Source organism: Gymnoscopelus microlampas (genome assembly GCF_963454915.1).
Source record: "Gymnoscopelus microlampas genome assembly, chromosome: 18".
Taxonomy (NCBI): domain Eukaryota; kingdom Metazoa; phylum Chordata; class Actinopteri; order Myctophiformes; family Myctophidae; genus Gymnoscopelus; species Gymnoscopelus microlampas.
The window spans coordinates 17,602,166-17,614,807 of NC_139955.1; the positions used below are offsets into that span (position 1 = coordinate 17,602,166).

The 12,642-nt window shown below is 46.6% G+C and overlaps 2 protein-coding genes across 7 annotated transcripts in view; one reads left to right on the plus strand and one right to left on the minus strand.

Annotated features, from left to right (window-relative positions):
- The window catches only part of tmem126a (transmembrane protein 126A), a 274,616-nt gene that overhangs the window by 251,486 nt on the left and 10,488 nt on the right, over window positions 1-12,642 (minus strand).
- LOC311033745 (ras-GEF domain-containing family member 1C-like) overlaps window positions 1-12,642 on the plus strand; it is a 28,008-nt gene that overhangs the window by 8,695 nt on the left and 6,671 nt on the right. For 5 of the 6 annotated variants that reach the window (XM_084041372.1, XM_084041375.1, XM_084041374.1 and 2 more), the window contains exons 2-5: window positions 5,934-6,170; window positions 9,852-9,974; window positions 10,676-10,813; window positions 12,107-12,328. In XM_084041372.1, the coding sequence (XP_083897498.1) occupies window positions 5,940-6,170; window positions 9,852-9,974; window positions 10,676-10,813; window positions 12,107-12,328 (714 nt within the window). In that variant the 5' untranslated portion in view covers window positions 5,934-5,939. The remainder of the gene's footprint in view (window positions 1-5,933; window positions 6,171-9,851; window positions 9,975-10,675; window positions 10,814-12,106; window positions 12,329-12,642) is intronic. The other variant, XM_084041373.1, reaches the window with a different exon arrangement.

Consider the following 12,642-nt stretch of genomic DNA (forward strand, 5'->3'; position numbering starts at 1 on the left):
GTTAGAGAACATGTCACCACACTCACCTGTTCTTAGCTGCTTGTCTTACTTAGTGCTCCGTCCTGTGGTGTTGATGTGAGCAGGCTAGGAGCACGGTGCGTCATGGATGGAGCCATGTAAAGGTGACGCACCGTGACTACTTCAGACTACTTCAGACTGGCAGTCATTTAGTTCAGCACAAATTGTTGGCCGATGCGCACGTTGTTGTGCGCATGCATTAGAGCTGGCAGCGCTGGTCTGCAAGATCCTGCCAGTGTTGCCAGGTCTTGTGTTGTTGTCCTGTAAAGCTCTTATATTAAATTATATAAAAAATAAAGGCAATTTTGCATAAAATAGCAGTCTAAAAGTGATGGTGAGTATCTTAATCTGATCCTAATCCTAAACATTTTTTGGAATTCTCATTACAGACATACATGACTGGTTTGTTGAAGTGTTAACTGACTGACCTTTGGTCTGCAGCTGGAGACCATGAGGCTTCGCCTGACAGAAATGCGGTGTTGTGAAGAAAGGATGACTCTGATTTATAGAGGAGAGGAGAGGATGGGAGAGGAGAGGAGAGGAGAGGAGAGGATGGGAGTGGAGAATGGGAGAGGAGATGGGAGTGGAGGAGAGAAATAAGACAATGACAAAGCATAGAGATTTTCATTTATAGCAAGCTCACGTACCACACACACACACACACACACACACACACACACACACACACACACACACACACACACACACACACACACACACACACACACACACACACACACACACACACACACTTACTCATAAGCACACAAGGTAGCAGAGGGCCTTCGAGTGTGTGTTTGGGCTAGTGTGTGTGCACATGCATGTTTTTATACTGTACATGTGTGTGTACAAACACTGCAGTGACTCATAGATGAACCTCACGGTCTCTCATCCACGCAGCTGAACAGCCTTTGTCCTGCTGTCAGTGGTATCAGAGGAAGTGCTTACGCCAGGGCTTTCCCTCCCTATCAGTCTGTGGATCTCCCCGGTCCGGTGGCGTGTCAGTGGTGGTGGCCCCCTGTCATCCAGTCTAATGGCGGCTCACTCCAAGGACACACAGGGTTTCCCCTTCTGGAGCCATAGAGGCAGACAGTAGCACAGCGAAGGGAGGGAATGAGCTTCAGTATTAGGCATTAGATGTTAAAGCTGCAATCCCTAACTTTAATGTCCTTCTCCCCGGGATTTGAACCCAGGTTTACCACACGAGAGACCGAATTTCTACCACTCGGCTGGGCCAGGGGGAGATATTGTGCGCTATGAGCTTCAGGCAGTATTACTGGTCAACCATGTAGACATCCTACTGGGGTCTAAATGTCTCAATGGAAGAGCAGTAAGACCACCTCCAACCACTGTAGATGTGCTACATTCACATTGGTTAAAATAACGTTTTGTTCATTAAATTAAGTTCCAGATCGCAGCTTTAAAGCATTTATTCAACTAGTGATTTTAACTCATAATACACTATGTTTAAAAGAGAGTGCGTTGTAGAGCGATACTATGTTGATTCAATTTGGACTTCTTTTTTTAAATGTGCAGAAACTGTGAGACAGAATTTGTGAGAGAACCACCCAGATGTGTTACTACTTTGTCAGTGGTAAGGCAGATTGCTGTGTTTGAACATATAGGTTGGTCGAGGTTCAGTAATTCCTAAGTAACTTGTCGGACACCGTCCTACTCAGGAACGATGCGAGTTGGAAAATGCATGCCCCACCCAGTTATGCAATACCCGCCGTAAATGCGTTGTCAACCGATTATTTTCCATATTGATCAATTATTACGTATTATTTTATTACATTATTGATTATCGTTATAATCGGTTAAATCGATTAGTTTGATTAACTGTCGCACCACTACTGAGGAGTGCATGGTTAATAAATATCTCAGTCTGTGTGTAACTTACAGAGGAGTGCATGGTTAATAAATATCTCAGTCTGTGTGTAACTTACAGAGGAGTGCATGGTTAATAAATATCTCAGTCTGTGTGTAACTTACAGAGGAGTACGTGGTTACATATCTCAGTCTGTATTACAGAGACGAGTGCTACTGTAGAAGCACCATGATGCCCCCTTTGCACATCATATAACAGACGACGACGTGTGACTCTGAGGAGCTGTGTTTGAACTCACTGACAGAACACTACCAGTAACACTACCGTCTGCTACCCTTCCCCCAGGCTTGCAGTGTGTGTGTGTGTGTGTGTGTGTGTGTGTGTGTGTGTGTGTGTGTGTGTGTGTGTGTGTGTGTGTGTGTGTGTGTGTGTGTGTGTGTGTGTGTGTGTGTGTGTGTGTGTGTGTGTGTGTGTGTGTGTGTGTGTGTGTGTGTGTGTGTGCGCGTGTGCGTGTCTGTGTGTGTGTGTGTGTGTGTGTGTACACGTGCGTGTACGTGTGCGCGTAACTTGAATGAGAGTGAACAAAGGAAAGCTGAGCCTCTCACACAGGAAACTGTAGACATGCGCTGCGGTCGAACAAGCCAGCGCGTGCTTGACCCTTCACCCCGGGGATCCGTGACACCGGTCCGCCAGCGAGGTTGTTAAATACGTGGGGGGAGGTGGGGGGTGCCGGAAGGACATGACAGGAATTAAACTCATACCAGTCCTGTGTTGTTTCAGAGCAGTGGCTGTGGATGATGGTAACCTTAGTTGATGTGAACAGTTAGAAAGTGGAAACAGATGGTTCATTTACTATTCTTTGTTTTAATGCAGATGTTCGGTTTTCAGTTTTCATTGTCTTTGAGTTTAAATTGATTGATTGATTGAAATCTTTATTAGGCAAAAAGAATGTAAAACATCACAGTTACATTTATAATACTTTTTCCTAAAAAAGTCCTTGCGGACTTGTTTCCGTTGAGGTCCTTGGTATTCATTTCATAGACATATATAGTAGCAACCAAACAGTTCAATCACTGTCCCGAAGAGGTTTTGTATGTGGTAGGTTGAGGTTTATTTAAACCAACCGATTTAACACCTCACTTTGAAGTGTGTTGGACTTGGCTAACAGAGTGACACTCAGGGTGAATGGGTTCATTTCTTTTAACTCTCTTATCTGTTTCTGTCACCTGTTGCTGCCGTAGCGTGCTCTTAATGTGTGTGTCACTCCCTTCTGCTCTCTTACTGGCACACGTAATCCAACGTCAAACTGGCAACAAAAATAAAGCAGAAACATACAGAAACATAACATAGAAATATTGAAGAATAAATCAAATGTAACAAATGCTCAAAGAAAATACAAACACACCTCACTGGCTGCTGCACAGAACCAAAGGGAATGAGTTCTTTGAATGCCCATGAAGTTCGTTGAAGTGCCCATAAACACAGCGAACACACACTGAAGTACAATTAATTCAATCAATAAGGCGTTCAAACCATACATTACATTACATTACATTACAGTCATTTAGCAGACGCTTTTATCCAAAGCGACTTACAATAAGTGCATTCAGGTAGGGAACGAAACTACTAATCACCAGAAGTCCTAAGTGCATTTCCTGCAAAAACAAGCAACCAAGAGTATACCTAGCGCTAAGGTAAAAGTGCTATATATCAGCTACCTACTTTCTTAAACAGATGAGACAAAATAGCAAAATCAAATGAGCACGAGCTAATACAAAAAGTGTATGGACTAAACACGATCCAATAAAACAGTACAACAATAAAACAAGAGTTCGTACAACTAGTTAACAACAAGTAAGCCAGACAAAGAGGAAGGGTAGTGTTTCCTGAAGAGGTGGGTTTTCAGCCTGCGGCGAAAGATGGGCAGTGACTCTGCTGTCCTGACATCAGTGGGAAGTTCATTCCACCACTGTGGGGCCAGAACAGAAAAAAGTTGTGACCGTGTCGATCGACCAGAAGGACCCTTGAGTGACGAGGCAGTCATTCGCCCCGAGGTGGCAGACCGAAGTGGTCGGGCAGGGGTGTAGGCATCAACCATAGCCCGGAGGTAAGAAGGAGCTGTTCCTTTCACTGCCCTATAAGCTAGCACCAGGGTTTTAAACTGGATCCGAGCTGCTACGGGGAGCCAGTGTAGAGAACGGAGAAGGATAGTTGTGTGGGAGAACTTGGGGCGGTTGAACACCAGACGAGCTGCAGCTTTCTGAACAAGCTCCAGAGGTCTGATGGCAGATGCCGGAGCACCAGCCAGGAGGGAGTTGCAGTAGTCCAGGCGGGAGATGACAAGAGCCTGAATGAGCACCTGGGCTGCCTTCTCCGTGAGGAAGGGGCGAATCCTCCTGATGTTGTAGAGGAGGAATCTGCAGGGCCGTGTCACTGATGCGATGTTTGCCGAGAACGACAGTTGATCGTCCAGGGTCACACCCAGATTCTTCGCAGTCCGAGTTGACGTCACCACAGCATTATCAATGGTGATATTGTACAATATTGTCTTAAGATTTAAAGGTTACAACTAACGAACACACAAACTTGTTGGTCAGCGACACGCTGCATACAAACAAAACAAAACACTGTCCGTCTGCTCGGAAGCGTAACACGGTCTGAGCTTTCCACCGGCACACCATCATATAAGGAAAACGACCGGAATTTGTCGGAATGCATCTTCCAGAATACAATACTCTTACCAAAGCAAAATAAATATGTGTGTGTGTGTGTGTGTGTGTGTGTGTGTGTGTGTGTGTGTGTGTGTGTGTGTGTGTGTGTGTGTGTGTGTGTGTGTGTGTGTGTGTGTGTGTGTGCGCGCGTGTGCGCTCACGCGTAAACCAAATGTTATATGTATGAAAGAGCTTGCTCTGTGTCTGTCTGCTCTGACCCTGAGGTCTCTCAGCATCAGTGGAACTTTAATGGTGTGTGGGGATGATTGATGGGTGATGTCAGGAGAGAGAGAGAGAGAGAGAGTTACTGAGGCCTTGCTCAGTAGGAGCAGGTGCACAGTTGAGTGAAGGAGACATGGGGCTGCAACTATCAATTATTTTCTTAGCGATTATTCTATCGATTACCTTGACGATGAATCAAATCATCAATAAGCATTTTTTTTATTACAAAGCAATTGTGCTAAAATAGTGAAAGTAGCAGCTCTACAAGCTCACAACACGGCAGGTTGAAAGTTAAGTGGCTATGTCTGTCTGTCTGTGAGTGTTGTAAATATTCAACCAATGAAAAGTATTAACAAGAGCCTTTTGAGTCAATAATAACTACACTAGGATCCATTGGAGGACGTTTTTCTTTTTTTACATTGCCTGAAAAGTAACAGTTTTGGACATTCAAGGTTTCCGCCCGAATGACACTGGAGTATATCAGGCACTCTATTTCTCAATGGTACCTCTGCTACGCTACAACCGTGACCCGTCTTGTTGGCACCACTGAGGGAAGTGGTGTGTTGAATTTTTAAAACGGGTAACCCGACGCGTTGAGGTGCACGTAAAGGGGTAAGAGAGCGGAGGACACACGATCGCTCCCGGGCAGAGACGGTCTCCACGGCGACGGGGTGACCCATATTCTCCCTCTCTTCCTCTTGTCGGGGGCAGCTGCTGGGGGGGGGGGGGGGGGGGGGTTCTCCGTATCCCCCGACGACGGCAGCGTGGCGGCGGTGGCAGGATGGAAAGTGTGTGTGTTGTAGTCTGAGCCGAGAGGAAGTGATACTCTCTGAGAGGACAAACAGGACATTGTAAGGACACAGTGTCTGCTAGATCACCCCCCCCCCCCCCCATAGCCCAAGTATAAAATGTGGTTAAACTGATTGTGATGCTAATTTAGCTGGGGACCCCCTGGAACCCCTTCAAGGACCCCTGGGGGGGTCAATATGTGACATGATATATGTGTTTCCAACACACTTGATATAAATATCAAACAAATCTAACGTTCTTATTTGACAACGTCCTAACCCTATCCCTGTTTCTGTCAAAATCTGCTAACACGTCTTTATGTGTGTGTGTGTGTGTGTGTGTGTGTGTGTGTGTGTTTGCTCCAGCCAGGAATGCCCCAAACTGCCTGCCCAGGCACCATGTTCAACACTCCCAGTGGCTTCAGCCCCCACCTGGCCTGTGCTGAGCCTGGGGAGGAGGAGGGGGAGGAGGAGGGGGGCGGCGGGGCCCCGCAGTCGGACCCGAGGCCTGGCGCTTGCCTGGCTGAAGGGCCCCCCATCACCTCTGCCTCCCTGGACACCCTCATCCAGAACCTGGTGCCCACTGCTGACTATTACCCCGAGGTATAAACATAAAAGTCTGTTTCTCATTTTTCATCTTCACTACGTACGTGGTCATTTAAAGTGCTGAAAATAGCTGATCTACAAGCTCACAACGTGCACATTGTGAGCTCGTAGAGCAGCAGGTTTTTAGGTGAGCGAGACATGATGTGCGACAAAGTATAAATCAGGCTTGAGAGAGAGAGAGAAGAAAAAGTGATGGAAAACGATTTTGTTTAAAATACCGTTTATCTAACTATATAAATGGCGACCAACTTCCGCACCCTCGGTGTCCACACCCCACAGCTCTGTTATCGACTAAACAACGCACCGCCAGACCACATGTGGCCAACTGACTCGCCACGGCGGCCGCGCTGAATTTACGCCTCGCGTAGGGGACATCTCACTGGTCACTACACCTTTTCCACCGCGCAACATAATTAATTCTACTCACCAAATGTCGGACAAAACGGAAGGGGAGCCAGCTTCGTACCGTTTACCGTGCGCACGACCTCATCACCACAACAGCACGCAGCCGCTGCGGGGGTTTTTTCCTTTTTTTCCAAACTTTTTTTTTGGTCACCATTTTCTCCAGGCACCATTTCTGGTGTAACGTCGGGTGTTTCTTTTCACCAGCCAATCACCTTTCACGTTGCCACGTCCGTTGCCACGTCGCGCTGACGTACGCTAAACAAGCGCTGCCGTGCGCACAATGCAAACGAGCCCAAAGGCGCGCAAAAATAAGCCCACCATTGCTTAGACACAAAGTCAGACCTGGCAACGCAGCCTACGCCAATCATGTGTGAGAGATCTACAAGCTATGGGGCAGAGACGCCACCGTATCTTAGCAACAACTACAGCGCTCACTCTCATTGGTCGTGTCACGCTAACAGCAGTCTCCAGACAATGGCATCGCAGACAGCTTGCTGTTACTGCTGTAGCCATCACAGGCAGTTGCAGCACGACGGACAGGGCGCTGTGATAGCTGCCATGTCGCTAACGCTAACCTGGTTGTCATGCCTGCAGCGGCTGTGCAATCACTTTGTCAACAATGCACGTTCGTGTGGTGAATGTCTATATTGCTGCTCAGTTCGTCCATTGTAGATGGTGTATGTTTGTGTGTGTCTTCTGGAGAACTATGTAGCTCCACAGCAACTACAGTAACTAACGTAATGGCAGGACCGCCCCGTGCAACACATGTTAGGCTGCATTATGGTCATGTAGTAATTTCAGATAATTTCGCTCCGATTAGAGCAGTGTTTATCAACCCTTTCACGCCCCCCCCCCCCCCCCAAATACATTTACATTACATTACATTACAGTCATTTAGCAGACGCTTTTATCCAAAGCGACTTACAATAAGTGTATTCAACAGAGGTAGGGAATACACGTACTTCATCTGGGACCCCCCCATTCTGTTTGACTCCGTTCCACACGTAAATATTGTGAAAATAGCCGATCTACAAGCTCGAAACGCCTCACGTTGACAGGCTTTGTAAGCTTGGAGATCGGCTATTTTCTACATGATTGCCTCTTTCTTACATTCTTTGCCAATGTGGCCCATGTTTTCATAGCATAGTTTATTGACTACTTCTGTTGCAGAAATGGCCATTTCCTTTACTTTCGTTTTTTTATTGTCTCCGCCAGGCCGAAAGGCATGGCGCAAGACTATGTTTCACCCCCTGTCCGTCCGTCTGTGATAGCTAATCTCTCACATCGTTCACTTGATCGCAGCAAAATAACAGCCCGATGTGGAGAGTCAGTGAGAGCTGGATAAACGACGTAAAATGTGTCAAAAGGAGTCTGTACGGCTGTCGATAAATGAACACATGACGTCGGTGGGAGAGGAGATATTGTGTCTTTTGGACAAACAGCAGCGTGGTGCTGATGTTTGTTGTCTGAAGCAGCTTAATGTCAGAGTGTTTGTGTTGGAGCGCCTCAGTGCGGCTGCAGAGTTCATGTGCAACCTCTTCCAGACAGACACAGAGACACTAGAAACTCTGCTGGGGAAAAAAAACACTGCTGGGCATTGACTTTCCTATGGACATTGATCTACACACTGCAGGTATATCTGCTACACACACAACATCAAACTACACACTGCAGGTATGATGCAGCGTTTGCATTACAGCCAGCATGCCAGCGTAGTTCCCATATGGTTTCAAGGTGGGCTAAACCATATGGACCCCATGTCAGCAATGTCAGCGGCATCCACTTCAGTCCCAACTGCGATGCCCATGCAGGCTATAAGTAGCTTCTACCTGGCCCTTAGGTGGGCCCCAACTAGCCATGTTTATGTGGGACCAAGGCGGGTCCTAACTGGGTTTGCCCATGCAGGCTTTAACTGGGTTCTACCTGGGCCCTAGGTGTACCCTAACCAACCACAGTGCAGTGCCCATCGCTCCAATTGTTGTGACGTCAGGGCTCTCAATACTGCACATTGGTGGAGGAGGAGGGGCCGCAGGGCGACCGCACACATCGCTGAACCAATGGTAGCCCACGGATGTTTCCTCTGTGGATTTACAATCTGCCCCTCTATGCCACATATCATCCGCACTACAGGGTCTTCACTGACCGAGCCACGGCCCCACTGACCCTCATGACGCTACGCCACTTAAACGTGCGGCAGCATGCGCTGGGTTGCCAGGTTTGCACAGCCTGCGCCAGAAACAAGCAACCACCTTCATGAAAAAAAAAAAAACACCGAAATGGTCCGCAATGTTCCAGGGGTGTCCCCGCGCGTCCCAACACTCCACAGGGGGTCAGTGGACCATCAGGGGGTCCGCGGACCCCCTGTGGACCCCCTGAAACATAACAAATATTATTTCTTCAAATTTTTTCCTTTTTCAAAAAAACTTTTCCACAGTTTCACTCCGGCGATTTGGCTCCCCCAATATACACACGGCCACGCTGGGCCCCGTGCGCGGCTGGGGTTGAGGGGGGCGTAGCCCCCCGAAACTCTAGTAGGGGATAAAGCGTGTGTTTATTTTAATGATGAATCAATCGATTGTGTTCCGGCTTGGATCAATGGAACCAACATAGTTATTTAAGCTCCTATTTCACACATTTTCCAAGGTTTTAAAGAATGACATTGTTTCTACAAAATATTTTAATGTCATATTATCATCAAAATCATAGTGTTTTGCCAATTATTTGGGGGCCCACTTGCAATTATTTCCTCAAGGCCCCGGTTGAGAATAGCTGCTTTAGAGCATTGGTTCTCAAAGTGGGGACCCAGGGGTCCTTTGGGGGGGGGGGGGGGGTCCTCAGCTAAATTAGTTAGAATGAGTTACTAAATTAGCGTCACAATCATTTTAACCACTAACCATATTTTGTTATACTTTGGCTATTCAAAAATAGCAGATATACAAGCTCATAGCGTGAGTGCCGCGCTATGAGCTTGTATATCTGCTATTTTTTTTAAATCATGAACAGTTTTGCAAATCTTTGAATATAAATATATTTTTTGGAGCGAACATGTTTAACAAAATGTTTTGTTTCTGGAGGTCACTGTCACAAAATATGAGACGGGGGTCCGCAGCCAAATACAATATATCATTTTGGGGGTCCTTCACATGAAAAGGTTTGGGAACCACTGCTCTAGAGCTTCATCGGTGCAGCAGCTCAGTTGCAGACGCTCCGCCGTTGTAAAAGCTGCTGTGTTGTCATGGACGGTGACAGTATCTCTCTCCCCCCCGTTGACAGAAAGCCTACGTGTTCACCTTCCTGCTGAGCGCACGACTCTTCATTCCCCCTCCGGAGCTGCTGGCCAGAGTGTGTGAACTGTGCATTAAACAACAACAACTGGACCAGAGTCCGCTGGACACGGTCAGTTGCGCTCTATGCATGCACATATGCAAGCCCACTCACATACACATATTATGCGCACGCGCACGGACACGCGCACACACACACACACACACACACACACACACACACACACACACACACACACACACACACACACACACACACACACACACACACACACACACACACACATTTCAATTTATTTATTTGAGTCCACATTTATAAAATACATTACAAGGGCACAAATATTTTTCAGTTGCTTTTGATGTCCCGCACACTCGAAACAACATGTGTCTCAGTGCTTGAATCCAAGTTCAGAATATAAACAACAAATGTGCCAGAACTTATTCACAGTTAACATGGGTCATACACTTCAGTCTGCCATATTACCAACACCGGAGAAAAAATATTGGTACAGGAAGCACCTTCTCCTCCGATGGATCGACTGCCTATAATGGAGGAGATTGAGAAATATTTTGCAAGCTGCTTTGCTTTACACTTGGACAACCCCATAATCCTCAAGCTCCTGACCACCAGCCTGTGGACATGGCCCAAGCTGCCGAATATAAAAACAATGAGCTGACACTTGTAGCCTAGCTGTATAATGGCTTGTACTAATGGCTGGTATTTTAAGGAAAGCTTCCTCTAAACTTGAATCAAAGTACAGCCAACAGAAACAGAAACATGCACGCAGATCTGATCATTCTGAACCACCACAGGTCAAAGTGCGTAAGTTTGGACCCAAGATCTTGCAGCTGCTCAGAGAGTGGACAGAGACGTTTCCATCTGACTTCAGGGAGGAGAAGATGGTGGCTCGCCTGAAGGACATCATCCACAGGATCGCCCCCTGTGATGAGGTGAGCCTAGTTCAGAGCAAACATTCGCCACGAGATTAAGCCCGATTTATACTGCGTTGTATGACGGTGTCGCGCCGCGTTGTGACGCGTCGTGGCGCGTTGTGAGCATCTGCTATTTTCGTTATGTTTCGTTGAAAACGAAAACATAGTCTGTGGGTGAAAGTCTGTGGGTATTATAAATATTACAAATATTTAACCAATGAAAAGTATTAACTCACTGAGTGCCATTAACGTGTTTCACGTGTTTTTACCGCTATGGCGCTGGGTGCCATTAACGTGTTTGACGTGTTTTTGAAAAAATAGTAAAAAAAAAAAAACATGTTCAGAACCCAAGATATCAGCATCTGAAGATGTGCAGCTCCATCCACTCCTTGTTTAACTTAGAACTGAAAAAGGCTGTATCTCGCTTCCTAAGCACTTTTTGTTTTCTGTGAAAAAAACTCTGGCACTTTTCAGAATCAATTCTGAAATAATTCTGGCAATCCTGGCACTCAGGGAGTTAATACAAGCTTTTGACTAAATAATAACTATATCGGACCTAATGGAACCCAGGTTTTTTTTTCCACTCCCTGAAAAGTTACGGTTTTGGACATAATAGGTTTCCACTTGACAGCGACGACATACAGTACAGTACGACATAGACTTTGACCTGTACTGAGAAAGAGAGAGACACAGATGGAGAGAGGGAAAGGGAGAGAGACAGGCAGAGGGGGGAGAGAGAGAAAGAGAGAGAGAGACATGGAGGTGGAGTAAGAGGAAGGGACCACAGAGGAGTTTCTATATATTATCTTCAGCCTCCGGGGAAAAGCAGATGGAGAGAGATGGGTGGAAACTAAAAGGGTGGATGGGATTCAGGGCACAGAGAGAAAAAGGAGGAGAGGATGGAGTGATGGAGCAGAAGAGAGATGGAGGGAGGAGGCAGGCGGTGATAAATGTGCTGCTATTTGCAGCACCGTGTGTGTGTGTGTGTGTGTGTGTGTGTGTGTGTGTGTGTGTATCTGGGTAATTTGTGAGAGAGTCTGACCTGCTGACCTCATGCCCTGCTGCTCAGTTGGAGGAAGGGAAGCAGGCGTGACACATATTCTAGCACACACATGCACGCACACACATGCGCACGCACATACACTTACACATACACAACAAGCAGCTGTCCAACGTGGCCATTCTTAATGGTAGTGAGATAAAAATGACATGATGATGATGATGAGGGAATGCCTGTCAATCTGTAGGATGTGAACTGCAACAATAAACAATCTTCTCCTCCACTCCCCTCTCCTTTCCTCTCCCCGTCAGGCATACTGGAAGAGCCTGAATCAGCTGCTGCAGACGTTGAGTCAGAAGCTGGCTCTGGTGAGCCAGGGGGAGGAGAACGTAGTCAAGGTCTCCCTCAATGCCTCCTCCATCTCTGACAAGCTGGTAGCCTTCAAGACCAAGTCCCCCCCCATCCAGAAGGACATGCTCTCCATCTGCAACGATCCCTACACACTGGCAAAGCAGCTCACCCACGTGGAACTGGTGAGAACGGGGGGAGAGGAGAGGAGATGGGATGAGAGGAGGTAAAACGGAGGTTAACCCATTCAATCCGGGAATGTGTCACTTTAGATTTCTTTGGCTATTCAAAAATGGCAAATATACAAGCTCATAGCGCGGCAGGTTGTAGAACTGGAAAATGAAAAATCTGGAAAATGCGTGAAAATCTTTGAATATATATATATATACATTTTTAACTCAAATCTTTGCTTCTGGGGGGGGGGGGGGGAGACATTTGTAGAATCCCCAGAAGCAAAGAAAAAATATATATATTAAAACAATATATATATATATATATA